The sequence below is a fragment of the Myotis brandtii genome, unplaced genomic scaffold (genome assembly GCF_000412655.1).
Source record: "Myotis brandtii unplaced genomic scaffold, ASM41265v1 scaffold43, whole genome shotgun sequence".
Classification (NCBI taxonomy): Eukaryota; Metazoa; Chordata; class Mammalia; order Chiroptera; family Vespertilionidae; genus Myotis; species Myotis brandtii.
In genome coordinates this window covers 3710002-3729050 of record NW_005366455.1, presented here as the reverse complement: position 1 = coordinate 3729050, position 19049 = coordinate 3710002, and the positions used below count along the sequence as shown (strand labels likewise).

General features: G+C 38.5%; 1 protein-coding gene across 1 annotated transcript in view; it reads left to right on the top strand.

Annotated features, from left to right (window-relative positions):
• The window catches only part of PARD3B (par-3 family cell polarity regulator beta), an 868889-nt gene that overhangs the window by 502959 nt on the left and 346881 nt on the right, over window positions 1–19049 (top strand). Inside the window, exons 14-15 of the mRNA XM_014546096.1 lie at window positions 1031–1130; window positions 9659–9774. Coding sequence (XP_014401582.1) covers window positions 1031–1130; window positions 9659–9774 — 216 coding nt within the window. The remainder of the gene's footprint in view (window positions 1–1030; window positions 1131–9658; window positions 9775–19049) is intronic.

Sequence of the window (19049 nt, the reverse complement as noted above, 5' to 3'; positions counted from 1 at the left end):
ACAGGGGTCTCCTCTAAGCCTTTCATCCCTACCCCGAATCAAACGTTGGTTCTATGTTCTGTCTCACTGAATTTGTGTTCCCTGGGGTCCTTTGAGGCAAAACCTACTAGTACAGTTATTTCTGATGTGTCTTCTCATGGGAACCAGCATGTATCTACCCCCCCCTCCATAGCATGGAAGGCACTACCTCTACAGTGGAGATCAGAAATAGAATTATACTTTTCAATCTTACTGATGTTTATTGGATCCCTCCATTGTGCAGAACACGCTATCAGAGATGTAAAGATGAATACAATGCCATTAGTGTCCTCAAGAATAGTCTAAAGCAGGGGTCAGCAAACGTTGCCTGTGAAGGGCCAGACAGTAAATATTTTAGACTTGAGGGCCATAGAATCTCGGCTGTCACTCCTTAGCTCTGCCAGTCTGGTGCAAAAGATTAGGCTGAAAAAGTATACTTTTTTGGTGGGTAGGAAAATCAAGATTCAGACTTCAGTCTTTATGCTTCCAAGGCCCTAAGCCCAGGGGTTTCAGTTATGAAACAGATGCAGTATATCCACTCCCCTCTACTGTGTCTAAATGGGGAGTGGATATACTGTATCTCATGGTTTTTTCAAGTACTTTTTGTCACTAAGGCAAATGCTTAAATCACCATATAATCCAGAGCATTCATTACCGAGTCTTGTTTATAAAACTGTTGTCATGACAGAAATAGCTTTGTTAATCTTCCACTCATCACAGGGAATGAATGTGTGTCAGCCTTTCCTGAGAAGGAAAAGGTAGTCAAGATGCATGGACTTGCCAGGAGTTGCCAGCGGGTCACCAGCGTAAAAACATTAGCAGGCTGAGAGTTCCTGGTCCAGGCTGCACTAGCTCTCCTCCAAATCCCTCCGTTCCATCTGAGGACTTGTTTATTTCGAGATTGGTTTATGTGCTGGTGGAAATTGTGTCTGAGAGTTGGACTGAAGCACAAGCAGGCACTGAATGATTCTGCCCCCAGTTTACTACAGCTTCATTTGTTCTTTGTTTATAGAGCCATTGCTTCCCAGTGATGGATGGGCCGAGAGCGAAGTACCTCCTTCTCCATCACCACTTCCCGTTCTGGAATTGGGCCTTGAAGATTACAGCCACAGGTATCGATAAAATGATATACCATAAATGTTCCTAGTTATGGTTTTTGGGGGAAAACCCAGCAACCTTATTTTAACTCTGTTTCTTTCCAGAATGGAAATCTCAGAGTGCCTATAATTCCTTTCCAGTGAAGGCTTCTTATAGCTGATAGCTTCGATTGTTCGTATTTTGCTTCTTGGAATTTTTTAAGATTCATCATATATTATAAAATACTTAAGAAAATTGTTGGATTTTCTTTTGCCAAGTTAAAAACTTGGAAACAGTGGAAATCAAAGAAAAGTTATATGGGAAGCTATAAAGCAAAACTGAGAAGACATAAAGCTGGGGTTTTTTATTTTTTTCTTCTTTTGTAATTGGCAAACCCTAAAGGTATTTTAAAAAATAGCTGTTCCAAGAAAGTTAATGGAATCTAAAAATTAAAGCAATGCCATATATAATCTAAAATATTGCAAAGAGTGCCCAATGCTATATCCATTTTGTAATAGAAACCAAAAAAAATCAATATTTTTTAGAATCACACAAGCATGAGAGAGAGAGATTTGCTAAGCATACACACCATTTAACCAGTGGAATTCATAGATTTTGTTCTTCTGATGAATTTTAAAACTCATTAAATTGCCCCTTTGCTATTTTCTATATTTATTATGGCTGTTTAAAACTGTTCATTGTATTCTATTCTATGTCCCATGATAATCCTGTGAATTTTTTTTCATTTTTCTTGCAGCAATGCTGGTGTTATTCCTATTATACTTTTTATTACAATCTGCTAAAAATTAAAGCAACACAACAAGAGAATAGCTAACTCTATTAGCTGGCAGCTTACCTATACTTAGCTATCTCTGATTCCAACATTTTTGAAGTCAGCTATCTCACTCAAAGACAGTTTCACAAACTAGATTGATAATTGCACTCATGTTCTAGATCTGTGTCTCTTGGGGATTTTTGAAAGAATATCTGGACATATTTAATTTTGTGCGTTCATTTCCATTGCCTACCTCAATCCTGAATCAAAATGACAGACTGGTGGCATTAAATATTCCTTTTAAAGAATACCTTTATTTATTCTACTTGAGTGTTTATCCTGTGTATATGTGCAAAACTGTTGGGACAATGCAAAGAAAAATCAGATGTAAACCCTACCCTCTAGAACAGCGGTTCTCAACCTGTGGGTCGCGACCCCTTTAGGGGTCGAACGACCCTTTCACAGGGGTCGCCTAAGACCATCGGAAAACACATATATAATTACATATTGTTTTTGTGATTAATTACTATGCTTTAATTATGTTCAATTTGTAACCATGAAATTGGGGGTCACCACAACATGAGGAACTGTATTAAAGGGTCGCGGCATTAGGAAGGTTGAGAACCCCTGCTCTAAAAGGTGGTAGGCTAATAGGTAAAAGTGACAAGCAGAACACAAGGTACAAAGTGGTATTTACAAAAGTTATACAGAGAAAATGCCCTGGGTATCTAAGGAGGAGGAGAATGCTTCCAGATGGAGCAGCAAGAAAACATTATGGAAGAAAAGTGGCGTTTGAGATGAATCTTAACATGTGAGTAGGGTTTCAGCAGACAGGAGCATATTATGACCAGGTTTGGGGTGTGAGACACAGGTTAGGAAAATGGAGGAGGGTTAATGTTCCCTGGAAACACAGGCTCTTCAGGTACCTTCTGTAATTGTAGTGAAAGGTACTGAGGACTGTCCTAGGGCGGAGATGGGAGAAGCTTTCAGATTGTTACCAGTGAAAGAGGGACCAAGGCGGGTCTGCCCGGAACTATCTGGAAATAAGTTCTCGTGGTATCACAAGAAAGGCATTTCAGGGACAATCATGAAGGTGGATTTTAAGCAATAGTGGCAAGATTTATTAGAGCGAGAGCCCTTGAAAAGGCTGCCACACTCGATAAGGTGCTTCCCTGGCATTCAGCTGGTAGGTGGCATTCGCTGCCCCCAGGTACACCACGCCCACATCCAGGACCAGGTGGGTTAAAGCCACCTCACTGCAGAAGAAGTCTAACTTCAGATGCCACAGGTTTGCACTTGTCCCCAGAGCCCGAAGCTGCCTGCCTGTACCCCCACATCCGAGGCCCAGGAGTCTAGCTAATACCTTCCCCTCAGTCTGGCCTGAGATCAGCACTGTGCCTAGGCCCTGCAGCTGCTAAAGAGACTGGGGCTTTTGTTAAGTGTACCTATATTTCCTTGGGTTAGGGGAGAGGTAAGCTTTCTTTCAAACTAGCCAATATTTTTCCTGGATCTTCCTGGGGCTAAGCTGGTGCCTCCCCTATCCAATCTCTTTCCTAGATGTTAGGCTTTGCCCTGTCCAACCCCATCTTTTCCCCAGCTTTGTTTCCTCCCCTTTATGACCCCTGAAAGACTTTCCCCATAACCATTTCTCCCTCCCCTTTAATCTGGGGAAGGGGGAGGGTTGTTCCCTGGGGCAATGGGAAAACCAGTCTTTCCTGCCCTCTGGGGTGTTAGTCTGTTTGGCAGAGTGATGGAGGCTGTTCCCCTGTGTGACTGAAACTGTAGTTTCCAGATTTAATCAGCCTCAGGCAGGGTTCCCCCTTCTCTTTTTGTTAATCCCTAACTAGCTGCCTATGCTAACAAGATGAAAAACCTTGAGAGAGAGAGAGAGAGAGAGAGAGAGAGAGAGAGAGATCAGAGATGTCACAGAGATAGAATTATTGAGAATTAGCAAGTGCCTTTTTAGATGCTTCAGTGTCTCCACAGATTTTTTTTTCTTGCCCTTTTCTATAAAGCTCTTTTCTCCATGATGTCGAAAAACAGACTATATTGGCCCTTACTGCTATAAATCTTCATCACATGCTTTGAAATAGTAACTTCCGTTTCTGTTTCCCCTCACCCTCCCTAACCTTCTGTGTTTTCGCTTCTGTTCTCACCCCTTCCCTAGAATTGCTCTCTTCATCATCAACAGTAATCTCCTTTCGATCAAAAGTATGTCGTTGTTTCAAACTTGATTCCTTTTTCTCCTCCACAGTATTAGAGTCATTAATTTGCTCACTCATCCACCCAAAAGTATTTATGGAGCTCTAAGCTGGTCACTGCAGAAGGTTCTCAGATTGGAAAACATCCCTGCCCTAAGGAACGCAGCCCCCTCTTGAAGAGACAGACACAGAAAGGAAGTAGCCTCCTTGCTGAGCTTTAGATACAATCTGCTGTTGGAGCCCAGAGGAGTGGGCCACTAACTCTGCCTGCAGGTAGCGAGGAAGGTCTTACAGGAGAAGTAATGTTGAAATGGTCCCTGGGAGAAGAGAAAGGAGCTTAGGAGGCAGAGAAATGGTGGGAAGGGCAGTTTGGGTTAGAAAAACCCAAAGGAAGGGAGAGGGCCATGCAGAGCGTGCTCAGTGTGGCTGAAGCATCTGGTACCTGGGGAAGAATCAATGGGAAGGGCATTGTCTGTCACTCTGTGGGCACCGGCTTCTCCAGAGAGCGGAGAAGCAGTGAAGGGTTTCAAGCCTGGGTGACAACATCAAGTCGACTGTGTTTGGTTGTGGAAGATGAGTGGACAGAAGAAGCCCTAGACAAGGTTACAGTCTGGGGACTGGCAAGAGCAGAGAAGGGCTTAAATGGAGGGAAGAACAGCATGGTGGAGAGGAACAAACGGAGCCAACGACATGTTTGAGATGGAAGGAACAAATCTAAAGCTTTGAAACACTCTCCCTCCTGGGATTTCCTGACCTGCACCATCCTGTGAGCTGCTGCGTTGCCTAGGTGACCAGCAGCAGTGGGGTTTGGATGTGTGAAACTTGGGGTGGAGGAAGAATTGGAAGGGATCCAGGATGGCTGAGCAAAGGAGGCTGGGAGGCCATCCTGTCTTTCAAAATAAGTAAATAAATAAATGAACGTTGAAAGCCTTCTAAAAGGGAAAGCGGTGCTTTAGGGATGGAGCCAGTCTTATGAAGCAGAAAACTGCTGTTGCATGAAGAGTAAAAAACGGATCTGATCAAACCTAATGCCTGCACTTTGAACCGAAATGAAATCAGGGATTTACTGAACTTATTTGTAGCTTTATATCAATAATTAGCAGACAGAAATTTAGAATATATGTGTCTGAGTAAAAAGTAAATAAATACAAAGGAAATGTATTTTCTATAGTGATATCTCATGGCAGATTAACAGCAGACAGAATATAGTAACAGCTTAGACAATATTTGGTTGTTGTCTATTTCCCTCTATCTTGATTCTATCTCATGTCTCTGCCCCCCCGCCTCAAACACACACACACACACACACACACACTCATCTTTTCTCACTCAGAGTAGCCAATTGTTGAAGCCTATTTGTGGACACCTCAGACTACTGACATGATTTTCAGCATGCCCCTAAAAACTTACCTCCCAGCTTTTATTTCAGACAGTTCTCCTTGAACATTCATGGCCGGGTCCTACATGTCTGTCACATCCCTGATTTGCCACCACACTCAGGACACTGGTGTGTGTTTCATGCTACCCCGTTTATTCATTATGCAGCATAATTTGACATGAAGTATCATTTCTATCTGATAGATCCCCTGGTTGCTCATGCTGAAAACACAGCCTTTACCTACGGCATGTCTGTGGCCTGCTGTCAAAGTCCAGCTTCCCGCAGCATCCACTGGGGCCCACTCAGCCATGAGCACATGCAAACTCCTTCAAGAGTAACATGCGTCATATTTTATAATCATCGTGTCACTCTCCCACTCGAAGAACTTTTCATATGTAGCATAAAACTGCAAACTATTTTTCTAGTCAAACTTACATGTCTAAAATATTGGCATGTTAACTAGTTCAGTGCTACACTCATTATTGAAGTGCTTGTATGCTCGCATTGGCTTTAATCCCACAGTGCCATATTAGACTTCCCTCCTTAACTATCTGCCAATCTGATATCATCTTCAAATCCATTTGTACCACTGCAAGAGGGAAAACGTTCTAGAGAAGGTTTTCAAAGTGTACACTTGGTCACATTCAAAACAATGGTAGCAGATGTATATATCGCTATGGTTAATTTTATTTCTTTGATTATATATCAACATATCTACAAAAAGAAATTCACTTTAGTTAGACAGGACCTTACTTGATGTTATTTCATCAAGTGGTATTACCAGCTTTATTTGTGGTTTTTGTTTGTTTGTTTGTTTTTGTTTGTTTTTAATGGAGATAGAGAAGGCTGTCTCCCAAGAGTCTGGGGAAATTTGAGTTTTTATTCTTAATTTGTCAATGAATGTGTGGTTTCGTAAAGTAATCTAAGACAATGAAGTGCGTTAACTAGTTTGTTACTCATTTGGGTGGATTCCCATAGTCTTCCTTGAGCAGAGGGCTTTAAATGCCTGGGGCCTAGGTTTCAATGAGGGCTATTCATGTTGGTCCTAAACCTCCTCCCTAAAGACTTTCATGATAACGCCTGGCATCTGTTTGGATTGACTCTTTGGTTTTCCTTTATATCATGATATGCACCCCTCCCCTGAAACAAAAAAAAGTGAATCTAAAATGCAAGAAGCATCAGAGAGTGAGCCATTCTATAGTCACAGGGAAAGTTTCAATTTTTTGGACTCAGGATCAGCAACAACCTGTGCCTCAGGTTGGCCACCATTTTAGCCAACGTTTTTGTGGCTCTGGGAAAAGTTCAAGAAACCACAGTGTGGGTCCTGGCTTGGCCACCGGCCAGCTGTGTGACCTTGAAACTTCAGCCTCCCCTTTGGGCCTGAGTGTCTTATCTACAAGATGGAGAGTTAGATGAGGTGACCTTTCCCGCCTTCTGGCTCTGAAAGGCTCTGACTCTATGAAGCCCATGAGTCTTTCTGACACTAAAACCACATCATCACAAGAGATCAAAGGATGAAAGACTAAGTGCACATGGAGGTCAGATAACATCATTAAAGGCAAGTGCTTCCAAACACGAGGCTGAGCTCACAGTCATAGTAGCATCCGAGCTCTTTAAGATGAGCTGAAGCAGTGAAAGTGTTGCCATTATGCGAGGCCAGTGGCAATAGCACTAGTGGGTCAAGGATTTTTGTTCACAGTTGGCATATTTTGCCATCACTAGACACCACATCTAATACATTTTCTATGTCAGTGGTTTTGTCTATTGAAAATGTAGACAGACATCAAGAAAGAAACAAAAAAAAATAATAATAATAAGCTTCAAATTCTAAAGAGCAGATTTAAACGTCTTGAGAAGTTTTTGTGAAAACGTATTATTTCTTCACTGTAGAGTGCCCCAGACCCTCATTCAAAGACCAATCTAACCTACAGAAATAAAGAAAAAAATTAATAGCTCACTTATTGAGCTCTTATTGTGTGCTAGGCACTATTGTCAATATTAACAAATTTCAAAATTAATCCTTACAATAACCTTATAAAGTAAATGCGATTACTATTCATTTTATGCACTAGTACACTGAAGCCATGGACCCTGGCCTCTCGCTCTCAAGCCCAGGGCCCTGACCATTGCACCACATTACCCTCTAAACAGGAGAGAAGGGGTCTCAGACACAGACCTACCAAGAGGCTGAAAAAGCAGAGAAGGCAAAGTACCTGTAAAAAGCCTGGGGAACTCAAAAAGCAGAAATTTGCATTCATTTGGAAGCTTAAGCAGGTCTATTTATTTATCTGCTTGTTTCCTAAAAGCTTCTATAGAACTTTCCTGAGCAGACAGTATTCTCCTGACTTTACAAACTTAAATCACTTTATCTCTTAACAATACTATAAGATAGGGAGTGTAATTATACCCATTTTCTACGTAAGGAAATCCAAGCACAGAGAGGTTCAATAACTTGCCCAGGTCCCACAGCTAGTAAGTAGCTAGGATTTAGAACTGGGTAGACCCGCTGTGGCGTCTGTGCCCTTGAGCACTGTGCTGTGCTGCCTGTCCCGGGTGCTTCTTTCATCTCCCCACTACATCACAATAATAGAGCTTCATTCATTCATTCATTCAGCAATGTTACATAGCTGCCCATTCATTTTAATATTGCTGTAAGGCAATATTAAATATGCATGACTAATGAGTTACAATAAAAGATTAAACTTATTTGGGTATATTTGGTTAAGAAACTAAGATCCCCTGTACATTTTAGAAGGGTTCTCATTCATAATAGTTTATTTTTGTTGTCGTTGTTTTCTTGTTTATAGTGTCAAATCTCAGCTGTTTGAAAAATTCAGCCTCACTACTTTCAGACTCACCAAGATACTTGATTTGAGTTTTCACTGTATTTAAGATTAGGATAAAGTTATGTTAAAATGAGCCACTATATTTACCCATATTTACCTTCTGAACATACAGAAGTACCAAGGGAGAAGGTTGCTGTAATTTAATTTTACATATATATAAAGTGTAATATGATAATTAGACTGATGTCCTTCAGAATGACCAGATGACCTTCTGGACGAAGCCGGGGCTGCAGCCACGGCTGTGAGGGAGGGATCCAGATAGCTGCCGGGGCTGCAAAGACCTACTCTGGCATGAATTTCATGCATGGCTCCTCTAGTACTTTAATAATAAAAAGGAAATGCAAAACCAAAGGCCTGTGGCCGAGTTGGGGCTGCTTATATAATTTATTTCCAGATCAAGAAATAAGCTCTCATCCGTAATTCCCTTATATAATTTCCTCCATCCTCAAGCAAAATAAATACAATGTTCAGCAGAAATAGAATTCTATGAGATTGACTACAAGTATTAGGAACCCTATAATGAACAGTTGATGTATCTCGTGTCTAAATTGTCAACTGTGCTTTCCCTGTTATTTCCTTTTGGTGTTATTGATGAGTAGACTATTTGCTCAGCATTAACATTAGTTTTAGATATTAGATCTAAAAAAAGGAGAATATCCAACTGTTGCAGCCATCAGTCATTCAACAGGATGGTTTTCTCTAAGACAGCAGTTCTCAATCCATGGGTCGCGACCCCTTTGGCGGTCGAACGACCCTTTCACAGGGGTCGCCTAAGACCATCCTGCATATCAGATATTTACATTACGATTCATAACAGTAGCAACATTACAGTTATGAAGTAGCAACAAAAATAATTTTATGGTTGGGTCACAACATGAGGAACTGTATTTAAAGGGCCAGAAGGTTGAGAACCACTGCTAAGAGATTCCCTTTCACTTGTTTTTAAAGGAAGGGCATGCCTAGCCCATAGACATCTAACCCGAATCTAGTCTGTGCTGATATCTGGTGACATCCTTTGAAGTGCTCGTGCATTCCTGCCTCGCCTTACACACTCAGAGTTATAGATTGTACCGCAGGATCCCAATTAGCGGGAACCAGTCAAGAGGAAAACACCATATTAGCCAGAGAATTTTTTAGTTAAGTTGTAGAGTATGATAACATACATGAAAAAGAAATTGCTACATCTCGTGAAAGAAACCTGAGATTCATGAAAGAAACCTGAGAATTAGTTTAAAATGCACGGTTGTGTGCTGCAATGAAAGTGATGAGGGTCTCTGTTCAAAATGAGGACTGTTTCTGAGAGAGAGAGAGAGAGAGATTTCATTCTAAACCTAAATATGGCATCTGGGTTTTTTTTCCACAGTTCTGGGATGGATCCGGCTGTGTATTTTCCAGATCAGCACAGCAACTTCAGATCTGTGACACCAGCCAGGCAGCCCGAATCCATGAGTCTGAAAGCCTCAAAGAGCATGGACCTTGGTAAGTGAGGGTGGGGTGACTTCCAGGTCAGCTCTCCAGCCTCAGCCCATCTGTCTTCCCTAATGTCCTGCCTTTCTTCTCACGGGGCAGGGCCTACTGAAGCCTAGAGCAGGGGGTAATGGTCACCCTATCTTCTCTCTTCCTCTCACATACTTCATTGCAATTATCCCTTCCCTGTTTAAAAGAGAGATAGATGACTTGTTTTTATAAAGTGGTCCATATAGGTCAGAAAAATATGATGACTCGTTCTGGAGGATGTGAACACCATTAGCATTTAACTCACCTGCCTTTGGACCTGTGCTCTCGCTTCTGCTGGAGCCTTTCCGTTGCTTACAGACACATGTGTTGCAGGGCCTGGGAAGATAATGTGGTTAAATGCATCCTCTTCCACAGGGTTTGCCCTCTCTGTGGGTGATGGGCAGGAATGGCAGCAAAGGACTCATGTCTTTTAAATGCCCATCTCCCCATCCTGTAACACTGGAGGGAAGAGGGGTCCTGGGTTTGCCAGACTGAGGGTGCCAGGGTTCCCTCGGTGGGTGCCTGAACAACTTCATTGAGGTTCTGAGCCCCTCAGGGAACCCGGTAGAGTATTGGCTGCCAGGGCAGATCCAGGGCCCATGCACAAACCAGGCCCTGGAACGTGGCACCCTGGACACTTCAGATACCCAAGGACATTGCTGCCCCATGGGCTTCTGGGGAGAGAAAATGTTTAGAGAGGAGTGTGGGTACAAAATAAATCCTCAGCGAATTATTCATTGCTTCCTGAATGCTCAGAGGCCATGCTTTGCCAATGTTTTTTCTTGAGGCATATTACATATTTCATTAGTAACAAATAGTAGAAAATAGAATAATCAAAACTGCATGTTCTACAAAACAGTCTGATAAATAGTGCTTATCTGTAACTCATTTACAGGAGTTCAGAAAAATGTTCAATCATGATGAAACAAGAGAAATTCATCCTATTTTCTATAAATTAAACAGGTCCCTGGGACACATTTGCTCTAATCAGCTATAGTAAAAGACGGGTAGAAAGCCTTACCAAAGACACAGTCCTAGGCACTGGCAAAACGGGGTATTTTCTCTCATATGATCCTTTGAAAAAACAGAGGAATAATGTGTGACAATGACATATGTTATTACTAATAATTTAAAGGGCAATTTATTTTCAGAGAGTGCTTGATAAACATTTCCTGTTCAGTCTTCCCAACTCCTCTATGATGAAGATGAATGGATAAAAAATGCTCTTCATTTTGGAGTAGAAATATATTACTGTTTTCCTCATATAATTTTTAAAAGTGGCCAGCAGTATGGTTCTAAAAAATCTGTGCAAAAGAAAACAGCATCTATTTTAATTTAAGGGAGGAAAAATATCAAATCTGTATCCAGAAATGGTATTTCTTTTGATGTTTCTTGTTGCTGAAAAGTTTGATTTTAAGAGCCTTTCTCTCTCAAGTTGGAACAGTCCTTGCAAAATATGTATGGTGAGCAGTCACCCATTGCATTTCATCGTACTTACGCCATAGATGACAAGGATAATAGTAATGTTTGTTCAGCTTACAGAATTGGGCAGAGGCCATGAGCTGTTTTCTTCAGGACACTAATGCCCAACTAAGAGCATTGGCTAAAATGCACTCTACTGCAGAAGTGGTAAAATATGCTGTAAAAACATTTTTAAAGTAACCATCAGTGTGTGGTCCCTTCCAGAAAGTGCCAATTGAAAGCTAACAATCTTGCAAAGGGCTCTGAGGGTCACTATTAGAACTATTTTTCACAAAGTAAAAAAATAAAATAATTGCAGCAAAACAAAACCTCCTGTTTATTGTTTAATTAATTTATGTTGGATATTGCTCCTGTATAGTGTGTGGGAATCTCCAAAAGCTAACAGGCCCAATCAGTACCTTCTTTGATTTGTTTGTTTCATTTTTTGCTGCTGGGGCTAAGCTAGTATTAACTCGAATACTGATGAGTCATTGTTCATATGTTCAAATTACTTTAAGGTGAACAGGTTTCATTGACTTACTTTCACTTAGGTTTCCAAAGCCAGAAAATTCTGATCATAAAAAATAAAGCCTTCTCCTCCCCCATCTCCTTCCGCTATTCCCCAGACACAAACATAATTTTAAAATAGTTTGCTGTGTGCATCTTTCTAGATAGCACTCCATCTATATGCTGCCCCATCTATATACAAATGTCTATATCATATGTTGTGTTTCTTTATAGGATATGTATGGTGTTATGTTGTATGAATGAATCTTGATTTACAATTTACATTTCCCCTTTTGACTGAATTTAGGCTTCATTGAGAGTTTTAGGGACTTTCTATGTTTTGGGTGTTTGGGGGCCTATTTGTATTTCTTATTCTATAATTTTCTTATTCATGCCATTTGCCAATGTTTCTATTTGTTAATTCTTTTTTCTCTTCTTCAGAATATTATATAGGTTGCAAATAATTTCTTACAATTTGTCTTTTTTAGCTTGAGGGTGATATCCATTACTATAAAAAGGTTTTTGTCTTATAGTCAAATATTTTCATCTTAAACTTCATGACTTTTGAGTTTTATACTTATTTATTTTCTTCTAGTACTTTTAAAGGCTTTTATTTTTTAGTGTGTAGCAAATTGTGATGTAATATTATCCATGGCTTATGAGTGGAAAATTTTTCTCCATGTAAATAGACAAATTATTAGTAACATTTATTGGCTTTTGCATCCCTTCCCCATTAATTCAGAATGCAGTCGCATTGCACACAAAATTCGCTTACTGCCTGGGTTGGTTCCTAGACATGCTGTTCTATTGATATATTAGACTGTCCCATGCCAGAACCATCCTTTTCACAGTTTCCTCTGATTTTTCTTCTTTGGTAAAATTACTTTGGCTCTTCATAGGTATTTATTCTCCTACATGAACTTTAGATCAGCTCATCAAAATAAATTTAAAAATTAAACGGGAGAGTTTCTTTTTGTGTGTGTGCGTGTCCATCATCATGTTTGCTGATGGTTCCTGATAGAAATGTTTTCACCAAGTTGAATAAGTTTCTTTGTATTCCTATCTTCTTAAAAAGATTTTTATTTGCTCATTTTGTTTAATCAGGAATGTATGCTGCATCTTATTAGGTGATTTTAATCATCTATATAGAATGATTATGAGAATTTTGTTCTTTATTCTATTAATATGTTGAGTTATATTAATAGATTCACCTAATATTTAATCTCTGAATGACTTGAAATTTTTCTCTGCACTTGTAAAAGGTATAAATGATTAATATTTTCTATGTGCTCTAAAACATAGGTATAAAACTCTAGTTATAATTTTACTGTGTCATTAGTTCCTATATATCCAGATTTTTTTTGAGGCTCTTCTGCCTCAATATTTGGTGGATACTTTTGTCAGCATGCATGTGGCCACATTTAAGTAACATCAAGAATGATTAAAATAATGAATAAAAGGAAATTTATTTTTAAATAATTAGATCTAACTATGCCTATTCAAAGGGGTTAGGGTGTCATTTTCTGGGTTTTCCAGAAAATCAATCTTTTCCTACTAATTGTAGACTTTCCTCTATTTATTTAAATTACCAGAATTACTATGTTCAGCCTGGATCCCTTTAATTTGTTCATAATTGAGCTTGGGTGGGTGTTGAGTTGGAAGCTCTCAGGAGCTGAATAACACAGCTGCCTCTTTGGCCTTTGGCATAGGGTTTTCCCCCGAAGAGCTGGCCTTGTTGGCAGTATGCCAGAGAGTTACAGTCAAAGACTTTTTGTTGAGAACTAAACATCTTTCATTTCCAGGCTTGGTGTTTTATGGCCCAGTAATACTTTTTAAGTATTCGTCTGAATTATTCTAGGGACAGCATTTCAGTATTTTGGCCCATTCATTGATCTAATCTGTAGCTCAATTCAAAGTTAAGTTTAAAATGTTATTTCACACAAGATTTCTTTTTTTAATGTTTTCTCTCCTGTTTCAAATCGGCCTCTGAGTAGTACTCCTATTTCAGAAGGGCGTCCTGTAACACAGTTAGGAGGAGCCTGCGGGCGGTGCAGATGGGAGATGCTGGCCAGCTGTCCGGCCCAGTGCAATGAGAGGAAATGAGCTCTAAGTGATGCATGAGGCATTCAGGCAGCATTTCCGGAAGTTTCCCGACAATGAAGATTGTTAGCATTCCATGTCTCTTTAAAAAGTGCCTGTGTTAGGAGTCCCTAAAATCAAGACGATAAATAAACTGGCTGATTTTCCTTTGGGTTCAGCAATTTTATTTTGTGAGTTGCTTGTTCAAAATTTGTCTTAAGACAGAAAATATTTGCAGACACTCACAGCTGAAGTAAATTATACATCAACTGATTTATCATATCAACAAAGATAAATATTTGGTTCACATTTTGAATATAACCCCTTCATAAATATCAGACATTTTCATCAGAGAGTAGTTAGGCATCTAGTTTCAGATCGAAGATGGACATGAAAAAATTAATTAACCCCACTCTACTTTTATATTTAATTTTTAAAATTAATTTTTTGTGTAGTAAAATACTTCTTTATACATTGTTAGTAATAAGACAAAAATCCTGAACACTGAATGTATCAGAGGATTTTTATTAAAGTGTATGTTCTAATAACTATAATGCTAGTTTATAAATTATTATATTAATATAGTACATAAATATATATTAATAAATATAAATGTTTGTTTATACATATGGATCCTCTTTATTGATCATCAATAAGTAATACCTCTGAAGATGGTAAAAGCTGAATCAAGAACTGCTATTTAACATAAAACTTTGACCTATTTAAAAATAAAAGGCCTGGTTGGTAAAGAAGAACTAATAGGAACACCAAAAGTGTCTACCATCTCTAATAAATGAGGAAGACTATACCGATACAGTCAGCTGTATGCCCTAAGCTTTAGGAAGTCCAAATGAAGGAATTACCCAGAATGTGACTTTTTCATTAAACACATGTTTATTGAATGTCTACTGTGTGCCAGGAAGTTGATTAAACACTGAGGATTCAGTAGTAAATGAGAGAAATGATGTTTGCTGCATGTACCTAGACTAAAACCCTAACAGAAAACTCAAAAGTTAAAGACTTCGAAAAGGAAATACTGACATTTTGATGATAACTTATCTCAGAGAGGAAGAAAAGGGAGAGGCATCTGAAGACAGGAATGTGGTTGTTTTCAGAACTAGCTGATAACCTTGAAAAGAGGAAGAGAGAAGCAAATGGGAAAAATAAATAAATAAATAAAAGTACAGGAAGAGCTAGCCAGCAGTTCGAGTTGAGACTTGCAACACTTAGGGAGTTAGACACTCAAGCTATTTTTAGAGCCCAAAAAAGAAAGTGTGGTGGCCCATTGTTTATCTTAGCTAACCACTGTCAGGTGGAAAGCAGGCACCCAGTTCCTGTGTTCATTTTTATCTTCATCTGCACAAGAGAAAGATGTTCGAATTGGATAAGCACAGCTTCTAGCAAGTGGGAAACTAGACAATTTATATCCGTGTACACCAAAAGGATTGTGATTATAAAGTGACTGTCCCTGGTTATTAGAAATTAAGAAGAGTAGTCCAGGAAGCAAATTACCAATTTTCACAAAGATGATGAATTCCAGAGGCAACTGGTGAAGCTGGTGATCTCAATGCTGAACCTCAGAGGATTTCCCTGTTTGAGAAGGGGGTGGGGAGAATGGTGGTTACCAGCAACCTCCATGGGAACTCTGAAACAACTGATGTCTTAGTTCCTTTTTGATAGAATTTTTAGACTGATAGATCAGGGAAATGTTATGATTTGCATTGGTCTTTTTAAAAGAATTTAATTCATTGTTTTTTTATTGAGACATGAGCCAAATTATACACTAAGATAGGTAATAGCATTAGAATGCCCTTTCCCCAAATGTGCTAATTAAAGCTCATTGTCACTCTGAAAGGAATTAAATAATATATACTATAGGACTCTGGATCTTCTCATTATATTCTAATAAAACAACAGAATTTGATAAAGAATAGATACATAGAATTTGGATGAAGGCATGAAAGGCGTTCTTCCAAATTTTTAGTAGATATTGTCTCAGGGAATTGGGTAATATGTTAGACTGACAGAATTAGCATTCAAATAATTTCTCCTGGAATTGAAGAAGATATAATTTAACAAATAATGATGGATGCATTCATCTAAGAGGCATTCTTGGATACTATTTTCCAGACAATATCCTACGTAAACAAGACAAAGGCTTCATTCACTCTTATTGTGTTTTCATTCCCTTTGGGTAAATACATGATAAAGTTGTATACAAGTAAATTGACAATAAAATTTCAGATAGAGACGATTTTTTTCTGAAGCCAAATTCAGGTAGAGAGGAAGACTCAGGAGAGGTGAGCCTCTTTTAGAGAAGGTGGTGAGAGATAAAGGCAATGTCCCAGAGTCAGGTTAAAGGAACTGAATTGTGCAAGTGTACAGTTTGGGAGACATGGTATCATTGCAGTTATTCAAGATGTCTGTGGTTTTTAGTTGCCACCCCCAAAGCTAGTTTTATGTTACTAGATCAAGGAAGACAACAGTTCCACTCTACCCTGGCCTATATTTAATTACATTGTTAAATATAGCACTGGCCCTAACCGGTTTGGCTCAGTGGATAGAGCGTCAGCCTGCGGACTCAAGGGTCCCAGGTTCAATTCCGGTCAAGGGTATGTACCTTGGTTTCGGGCACATCCCTAGTAGGGGGTGTGCAGGAGGCAGCTGATCAATGTTTCTCTCTCATCGATGTTTCTAACTCTCTATCCCTCTCCCTTCCTCTCTGTAAAAAATCAATAAAATATATATATTTTAAAAATATAGAACTGTGTGTAAGTCTGAGTACAATATTTTAATAGAGACAAAAACAGTGTGGAATGCATCCAGATATTGGTGAGAGGCCTAGAAACCATGTCCAATGAAAAACAGTAGGAAGAAATAAAGATGTCTTGCTTGGAAGAAAGATGGGTGGAGGCACACGAGAGTTCTCCTTAGATATTTTCATGGCTAAGACTGAAAAACTCAGATCTGTTTAAATTTGAATATGCACCCCAAATATATCAAGTAGTGATAGCTTCTTCAGAAGATACGTCAAGTTTACAAGCTTTGAAATGAAGGAAGTTAATAATGATGGAAAACTAAATTCTGGTTTATGACATGTTTGATATGCAAGGAAAAGATAGATATATAAATTAAAAAAACTCACGAAGACTGAGAAGCAAAATTCATCAGCATTATGGAAAAGGACCCAATTTTTCACTATTAGATAAAGGATAAATGTTATTTTTTAGTGTATCTTAATATATTGATATAGTTGATATAACCACACAGGTTATAACTCAAGTGGGGTGACTTAGTGAAAACAAGTGAGTTCAGAGAAATTACATATCAAGACTCAGGCTGAATTCTTAAAAAGACATCTCTGGTGAGAAAAGGGAAGCCTGAAATAACTGACTTCACAAATAGTTTGCAACACTGCCATCAAAGCAGGCCTCTCACGACATTGAAAATCCAACATTCCAGTTAACGAAAACTTAACATATAATTAAATTTTAGACAACTATGCATTTAAGAGTGAAAATTAATATTAACTTGTATTACTAATAACTGAATTATAGCGATATAGACCACTTCTCTGTATCTGTAATATAATTAGAATCATAAATCTAGCAGAATAATACAGATTTTGTTTAAAATTATTTAGAATAACTATTTGGGTCGGAAGCAAAGGCATAAAAATGCCTTTTTATAAAAAGGACTTGATTCTCTCCCTGTAAGTCCAAATGCATTTTTCTGCTTTTTTTTTTTGCCTTTGCATTGCCTAAGAAATATGTTTTCAAGAATAACTCACTTTGTGTTCATTATTACTATTAATTGGAAAATGATGCCTTTTTGTTTAGAAATTGTACTTTTATACTACTTCCTATGTTTTAGATTTGCCCAAAAGTTATGGCACATTTCATCCCACCTTTCTCATACCATCTGCAATGAATAAATGTGACGAATACCTAAACACCATTACTTTCATTTGTCTTTTTTTCCTTTTTATTGAATTTATTGGGGTACCACTGATTAACAAAATTACATAGGTTTCAGGTGCATAATTCTAGGACACCTCATCTGTATACTGTATTTATTGTGTGTTCACCACCCCAAGTCAAGTCTCCGTCCATTTCCATGTTATCATTTGATGAATGAATGGTTAAGAGGCACAACTCTCTCATATATTTCCATCAGGAAAATAAATTATCTTGGAGGCAAAGTTCGTCTGTCTTATATAAAAACATGGTAACCTGATGCCTAGAACTAGAACAGGAGATTCAATGCTGGTATTAGTAATAGTTATAGCCATAGAGAGGATAATGTTAGTTGTATTATTAGAGATGAGTGTTTGACTTGAATTGTCAATGTAAGTAAATTCTCTTCAAGTGAGTATTGTGATGTACTGGGGGAAAGGTTCTTTGGATTTTGTATGTAGAACCTCAATCAATCGTGGGGTCACAAATGGTCTCAAATGTTGACATGCAGTGTTTCACATTTTCTTAAGTGGAGGCATTGTTCAGTGGAATACATAGATAAATCAAAAATTCAGTGTCTGGAAGAGAACCCCTAGGTTCTGTTTTCTCACAAGAGATATAAAGAAAACTACATTTGTAATTGAATCTTAACCAGTGATGTATGCCCATAACAAATCCATGAAGATCTTCATTAAATTAGCCTCTGTATATTTAAAGCATTATTTGTGCTCTGATGGAAAATCTTGATCAATAGAGAAACTGCCTTATCCTTTAGAACTGAAATATTCCGAGTTCCACTTGAAATTTGGATTAATACATGGACTGCTTCTTTGTTTACCTCAAAGGAAGCTCTGCCTCTCAGATACTAAGCATTTTAAATAAAGCCAAATATGAACCTTTCTTTCTCACTTGTCTTTGTTTTGTAAACCACTATTCATGTTTAAATGAAATTCTGTGTTCCCTCTTAAAGAACTTTTGAGCTAATACAAGAACATCTTCATAAAAATGTGAAGCTAAGGGAGCTATTTAAAGACTAGAACAAAATACTTAAATTCTCCTTCTCAGTATGAACCAAATTCATTTTAGTTGTTTTGAAGTGAGATTTTGTTAGTTAAAAATCTTGTATATAAAAAATAATTAAATATAGTATAATAATAAAATATTTTATAAGTATATAATGTAACTAGAGGCCCGGTGCACAAAAATTTGTGCACTGGGGGGGGGGGGTGGGGGTCCCTTAGCCCAGCCTGGGCC